Source organism: Corvus hawaiiensis, chromosome 2 (genome assembly GCF_020740725.1).
Source record: "Corvus hawaiiensis isolate bCorHaw1 chromosome 2, bCorHaw1.pri.cur, whole genome shotgun sequence".
NCBI classification, from domain to species: domain Eukaryota; kingdom Metazoa; phylum Chordata; class Aves; order Passeriformes; family Corvidae; genus Corvus; species Corvus hawaiiensis.
In genome coordinates, this window is record NC_063214.1 from 34,343,575 (window position 1) to 34,350,232 (window position 6,658).

Sequence of the window (6,658 nt, forward strand, 5' to 3'; positions counted from 1 at the left end):
CTCCTCTCTCTCTTCCCTCAGGTTTTCAGCTCTTCACAGCAGTAAAGGGGTTAATCTCACCTCGGCCTTGCAGCTTTGCAGCTGGAATGTTGAATGTTTCTTATCGAAGTGGAGAGGGGGGAGAGCCGAGCCGCTCCGGCTGCCCACGGCAAGGCAGTGGGGGGGGTTCCACGGCTGGAACAGGTCCATGGCTTCAGGATGGCCGTGGCCCGGCCCGGCCTGGCCCAAGCAGGGGCCGGGCCCATTGGCCCCCGCACGGGGCCCGCAGCCACCTGTCCCAGCGCCAGAAACGAGAGAGAGCTTGGGGGGGGGAAGTTTGTCTATTCTTAAATGTGGATCACAGAGGTGATCACAACTTTAAGTGGCTTAGAGAATTGTCCATATTCAAACTGGCCAGCTGATAGGTTCTATCAGTTCCCAGAGGAAGCTGTAAGCACCCCTTAGCAAGGACATCCCTTCCAGGACTATGCTTGCTAACCTATGACACCCACCCTTAGTATGTACAAAGTGTAATAGGTCTCTTTAAAGCAGCCTTTTGTCTATTGGGAGGCCCCCTCAATCTCTCTTCTTCCAGGCTGAGCACCACCAAACACTTGATTATGATCAAAAGAGCCTATTTCCTAAACCTTTTTGTCCTCTCAGACACTGACTGTGTCCATTCTGACCAAGCTTATGAATGTGGGAGATCTCAGAGTCCCTTCACACCTTCTGCACAACTGCCCTGCAGTCCATGGAGTGACTCATGCCTGTCACTCAGGGGAGGTCCATGCTAGGATAAGCACATCTGAAACACAGCTTAATTAGGAATGATTCAAATCTGTTACCCTATAGACAAAACTTCAGGTCTTTAGAATCTGGGGATCTTGAGGGGAAAACGTCAGTAAATAAAGCACTTCTGCATCATTCAAAAAAAATCTAAAAGTTATTTCTTTGAAATCCCAGGGACCATTCTGTGATTCTGTGGTTATTGTCCTTAACTGGAAGAAATCCATCTTCTGAGAAGGAAATATGATCTTTATCAAATCAGCCATTATTATTTTCAGAGCGATTAAACCCAAGCCATCTCCAGTATAAAAATAAACTTTCAAATTCTAAGACTTTTTAAACACCATGTAGAATGCAACTTGTGTTCTGTAAAAGAGAATTTGCAGGCTGTTGTTTCAGTACCACTTACTTCCCACCAAATCATGGTGGGTTTTCCCAGTTCTTCCAGAAGCTTATATAGTTAGAAATAGCATCATTGTAATAATGAGTGTCATAAGAAAGAGATTAAGATTGTGTGGTCTGAAAAAGGAGTGCATGTCCTTAGATTATAAACTCCTCACATCAGTGATGGTATTTTTGTCTTTTGCTGGTCCTGGACCATAGCTGAGGCTCTCTGTCTTTCCTCCAGAACAAATAATGAATATTAGTAATAAATACATTGACTAGAGAGTAGGCTGTCTACTGGAGGAATAAGAAAAGATCATAGGACACAGAATCCTTCCTTTTAGCTGAGATTCTAGTGTAGAAAGGAGGGAGAAGAATAGCTTTTGCCTTCTCATTAAGAAACCAAATGTAATTTGAGCATGGGACTCGAGTCATGTCAGAGTAATGTCACTGTTTCAGTCAGGATTTGCACAGTTGTGGTCTGTTCCCATTTCCACAGAGAGAGTAACTCTACATGTCCATGAGACATATTTGGCATTGTTCATTTCCCTTAGGTTGAGTGAGGTTGGCTCAATTCGCAGAGCCATCTCTCTGAACTGAATGAATAGTAAGCAACAGTGAAGAGTAAAATTCCTCCTTTTCCTGAAGCCTTTTAAATCCCCTAAAACCCAAGTAAAGTGGCTCTTAAGTGCTCTTTGATATGGCAAACAGCCAAAGGAGATCCTTTCGTTAGCCTGCATGTTTCTTCCTGTCCCTCTGGTAGCCCATGGTTTAGTCTCCACAGCCCAGGTTCATTTGTTCCAATAATTGCTTTCTAACATTCCCTATCCATGGTGGCACTTTGCTACCACCAGGTGAACAGGAACTTGTAGAAGAAGTCGTGCGACTTGATACGAAAACCTTTGTCAGCAACGTGGGGCTGAAAGGATATTTTATACCCTTTGGCTTCAACATCCATTTGAATGCAGTCCAGCAGATCAGAAATACTTGGCACAGCCTTCCAGGGGCCAAACTTCACCACGGGTTTTTTATCCATGTCCAAACTGTTCAAGGCGTCCTGACACCTCGCTGCATCCTCCTCAGTTCTGACCACACACACGATGACGCTGGACTGTCGGGATGCAGCTGCCTCTGCCCTCGCGATGTGGATCATCAGCTCAATGTTCTCACTGTAGCTGGGCACACGAGCCAGAAACTGCCTCCTCGCCACGAGCTCCCCAAAGATCTGGGGGGAGTCCTCAAGCTGCTTGATCAAAGGCTCGATGTCGTAGAACAACGCCTCCTTGTAGACGTCCTGGATGCACTGCGTGGGCACCTGGTTACTGCGCAGGTACTCCAAGATGTATTTGAAGTAGGTGCCCGGCCTGTCGATGAAGAACCTCCCTTCGGAGTCAGTCCTGAGTTTGGGCTGGCCGGTGAACATCTCTGCCAGCTTGGAGCCAGGGTGCTTCTTCAAGGTGCTCAGCGTTGTCGTGTACATCTCCCCGCCCACATTTAACTCCACAATTGGTGACAACTGCAAGTATCACAAGGGGACAAAAAGCCATGTGTGTTACCAGTCTGAGGTCATCAACATGGAAGTAAAAGGAAAGGAAAAGAGGAAGGAAAAGATTGTGGTTGGAGGACGGAATGAAGGTGTGAAGAGCAGTATGAGCTCCCATTTCTTGGGCATCAGGTGGGAACCTCCACCTGATTTACTGCAAAAAGCAGATGCAGGATGCTTATACAGCCCTCGCAACCAGAGCAGCAGAGACGTGGACATTTCTAAATGGCCAAGTCCTCACTTCATCTTTGGGATGTAGGAAAGTGTCGTTTTCCCAGTGGGAAGGAGGGAAAAGAAGTACCGTGCCCAGGGAAATGCTGAGTGACTACAGGATTCAACACTGATCTCCTAAGTCACTCACAAGTGTTGTCCCTGTGGGCCACTGTCCTTACAGCAAGAGCACTATGTGAGCTCTCACCCACCCCATGGACAAGGATAGAGCCCAAAGCTGTGCCACTTCATTCTTATCACCTGAACTGTTCTTTTCTCCTCAAAGGGGGAAATAAAGCTCTTTAAAACTTCACAAATAGGTGGAATTGGCTTCCACTCATCTGGGGCTTCAGCTACAAACACTGAAGTAAGACACAAAAATCCATCATGTCACAGGTACAGGACAGAAGCTGCTCAGCAAAGCACTTAAAAATGTATGATGGCTTTAGCTAGGAAGTAAAGGAAACATTTCATGCAACTGACATGGATTTAAGAGGGAAGAATGGAAAGTTTGTGGGTTTGTTTGCATTTTTTTTACCCTCTGTCTTAACACCATTATCTGAATTGGAGGAGGCCTGAATACCTGGAAAGCTGGACTTGGTGTTCACTGGGACCTTCCTGTAAGTTCAGTTCTGAAAAATGTTACTAGCTTCCCTTTGTACTTGGTCATTTTATGTAGTACTCAGCAGATGAAAAGAAGAGGGAAGAAAAAAGAGTTCTTTTCCCTCCTGCCAGCACTACTGTAATGCAAGTTACAAGCCAGGCCAGGGCCACACCTGCCATTGGGAAGGCGTGAGTCAATAAACAGCCCCGTTTTCCAGCTCACCTGCACTTCCTTGGATCCCATCACACAAGGATCTGCCTCAGTGCTGCTGGTCACATGCCTCAGGTGAAGTGTGTACTAAAGTGCTTAGCGGGATCACATGGGTACAGATGACGTGAGCTGATCTCGCAGCCCACACCAAGAGAAGGGGGGGCCCCGCATGCCCTCTCCCCATCCTGTTCTTGCACCTACCTACGTGCTCTGTTGCTCACCTCATGCCAGCTTTGCTGCTCTTTCATCTTAGTGATGAGCTGGATTGGCTGGCAGAGGATTTAACAAGCACAGAGCTGACAAAAGGATGGGACTAGGAAAGGAAACCCTGCTGCAGGGTGAGACCTTCCTTTTAAACAGGAGCAAACTGTCAGATTTAGCAGAAATCTGCTCACAGCCTAAGCAAGCCAGGGAAACAACAACAGATTCAGGCCAAAGACCCTGCTGGAATGTTGCTTTGCAATAGTGTGGGTAGTTTCATCTCAAGAGCAATCATTTACACTTGGATCAAGGAGAGAAGTACTATTCCGTCTGAGACTATCTTGTGATTTCCACCCACTGAAAAACACAGCCCAAAGCTGTTTCTATAGTAAAGTCTCTCCTTAGGAGATTTGCCATTAGTCCAAGTGATACCAACAGCTCTCCCCACCAGGGATCACTTGACAGGAGGGTCTCAGGTTTTTGAGCCTTTGCTCCTTTTTCAGATGGCAGCTCAGATGTTTCATGCTGTTTGTCACTAATACAAATGGATAACATGTTATTCCTTAACGCAGTAGCCCAACTAACTTCATGTCCTTAAATCTTGATTAATGGTTTTAGCCTGGCACCAAAGTGGTTCCCAGTGGACTGGAAGTACTGGAACCAGCTGATTCCCAGTTCTGTAATTAGCCAGCAAGGTGACACTCAGGAAAGTCATTCCATCTATTTGTGCCCCAGATTATTAATCTGTAAAACAGTTACTTCCACGGGGAAGCATTTTGCAACCTACGTGTGAAAAGTGCAACACAGGAAGGTTGGGTTTTTTTAATACAGAGAGGTCTGGAGAAGAGATTGTTCAGCTTCATCCAGGAAGACAAACTGATTAGCAACAGACTGAGGGCAGAGGAGAGTAAAAGGAAATCATCTCATCATTGATTTCTGCCTAGTAACATGCTGCTTGTCTGAGACTGCCATTAATTTTCCCTATAGCTAGAAAAACTACTGCTTCCAGCTGATGATCCTGCATGTCAACAACACAGGGCAGCTTTTGCATTATTAGAGATTCACAAGAACTGTTGAAACCCCCCCAAACCTACAACAGGCTTTTGTTTAGGGATATGATCAATTAAAGTTCATATTAATCGAATTCCATCTCTTGCTAAAGGAGAAGAACCATTCTGGTTATTTGCTGTTGTCAGATCTTGGATGCCTGGGAGAGAGCTGGCCCTTCTGTGACACAGCAGGTGCAAACAGGCCAGAGTCAGACACAGCTTTTTAACTAGAATCTTCTTCTTAGGGATATATTTGGCAAGCCCTGGTGTCTTCAGATTAACATATGGGGGAAAAACCCACTCAAATGTAGCCCAGCAGGGGTGCTTTGATCCCACATGAGGGAATTGTGCTCTTGAGCGCAGAACTTACTCACCGTGTGCAGGCTGCCGGTGAGCTGCTTCCCGAGGGGCTTGTGCTCCAATGGAATACTCATCTTCCCCAGGAGCTGAGGGCTCAGCTGCTTGGGAAAAGCTGCTGCTCAGTGCTGGTGTCCTGCCACGCACACAGGATGGCTCCCAGCTGTGCTCCAATCTTCTTTCACTTGCTCTGTCTTTGTTGGGTCACCATTCCCTTGCTCCCAGCCCAGCTGTAGGCACGGAGGCTCCAGTTTGTCCCAGGCACAGCCTTGGTTCCAGTTGCAGGTGCAGGGAGAGGGGAGGGGACAGCCTGAAAGCAGAAGTATTTGCTCATTAGTTTTCTGGCAACCAGCAGGGCTCAGGGCGGACTCGGGCTGGCTGCCAGCACACACCTCGTGCACTGCTATCTGAGTAGTGACTAAGGGCCGAAGAACCCCTTCCAAGGGAGGCCCAGTGCCCAGGGCACCGCCGAGGAGCCCCATGACGTGTGCCTGGGTGTCCACCTCTGCCTTGACAACTGCTTGTATCAAAACCAGTAAACAGTTTCACAGCTTTTTGGCCTCCATGCTCTGCTGCTTTAAAGCACAGTTTATCCCAAACAATTTCACTGATCCCATTTGTCACTACCACTGGTGACAGATCAGGGTGTCTACAATCTGTCTGAGGTGGTGGCATTTTCTTCCTCACCCATACAATCTCTGGACACTGAGTCATTTGTGCAAGGTGAATAAAATCAAACCTGAATCTCTGCTTGAGCATAAACCATTCTTTTCAATTGGCCATAAATATTGGATTATTATCTTTGCATGACATTGTTTTCTAATATCCTGTATCCACCAAATACAGAATGTGGACAGCACCATAGGTTTAGTGGTTCTAAGACTATCACAAAATCAAAACACTCACAGGGATGTAGTGAAGGTGAACTTGAAAGTACTTAAAGGGGGGGCTTATAAAAAAAGGAGAGTGAATTTTTGCCTGAGCACATAGTGACAGGACAAGGGGGAACAGCTTGAAGATAAAAGAGGAGTGATTTAGATTAGATGGAAGGGAGAAGTTCTTTACTGTGAGAATGATGAGACAGTGGCACAGGTTGAGAAGCTGTGGATACCCCATTCCTGGAAATGTTCAAGGTTGGGTTGGATGGGGCTTTGAGCAACCTGGTCTGGTGGAAGGTGTCCCTACTCATGATGGAGCGGGGATTGGAACTAGATCATCTTTGAGGTTTCTTCCCAATCCAAACCATTCTGTGATTCTATGATGATTCTGTGTGTTAATTTATTAAATGCAGAGTATCATATCAGAGCTAGCCTAAATAACCTCTCCAGAACCAGA

The 6,658-nt window shown here is 46.5% G+C and overlaps 1 protein-coding gene across 1 annotated transcript; it reads right to left on the minus strand.

The window, feature by feature from the left end:
- Positions 1–413: 413 nt before the first annotated feature.
- On the minus strand, positions 414–5,615 carry KCTD14 (potassium channel tetramerization domain containing 14). The gene is made up of 2 exons (XM_048294408.1): positions 5,341–5,615; positions 414–2,665 (listed from the first exon to the last, which is right to left on the minus strand). Exons 1-2 carry the CDS (start codon positions 5,398–5,400, stop codon positions 1,994–1,996), a joined length of 732 nt encoding a protein of 243 aa, XP_048150365.1. The 5' UTR covers positions 5,401–5,615; the 3' UTR covers positions 414–1,993.
- Positions 5,616–6,658: the final 1,043 nt, after the last annotated feature.

Coding starts and splice junctions, on each gene's coding strand:
- KCTD14 (XM_048294408.1), bottom strand. CDS start 5,400: ATGAGTATTCCATTGGAGCACAAGCCCCTCGGGAAGCAGCTCACCGGC. Junction 2,666..5,340: donor TCACCGGCAGCCTGCACACG/GTGAGTAAGTTC, acceptor TGATACTTGCAG/TTGTCACCAATTGTGGAGTT.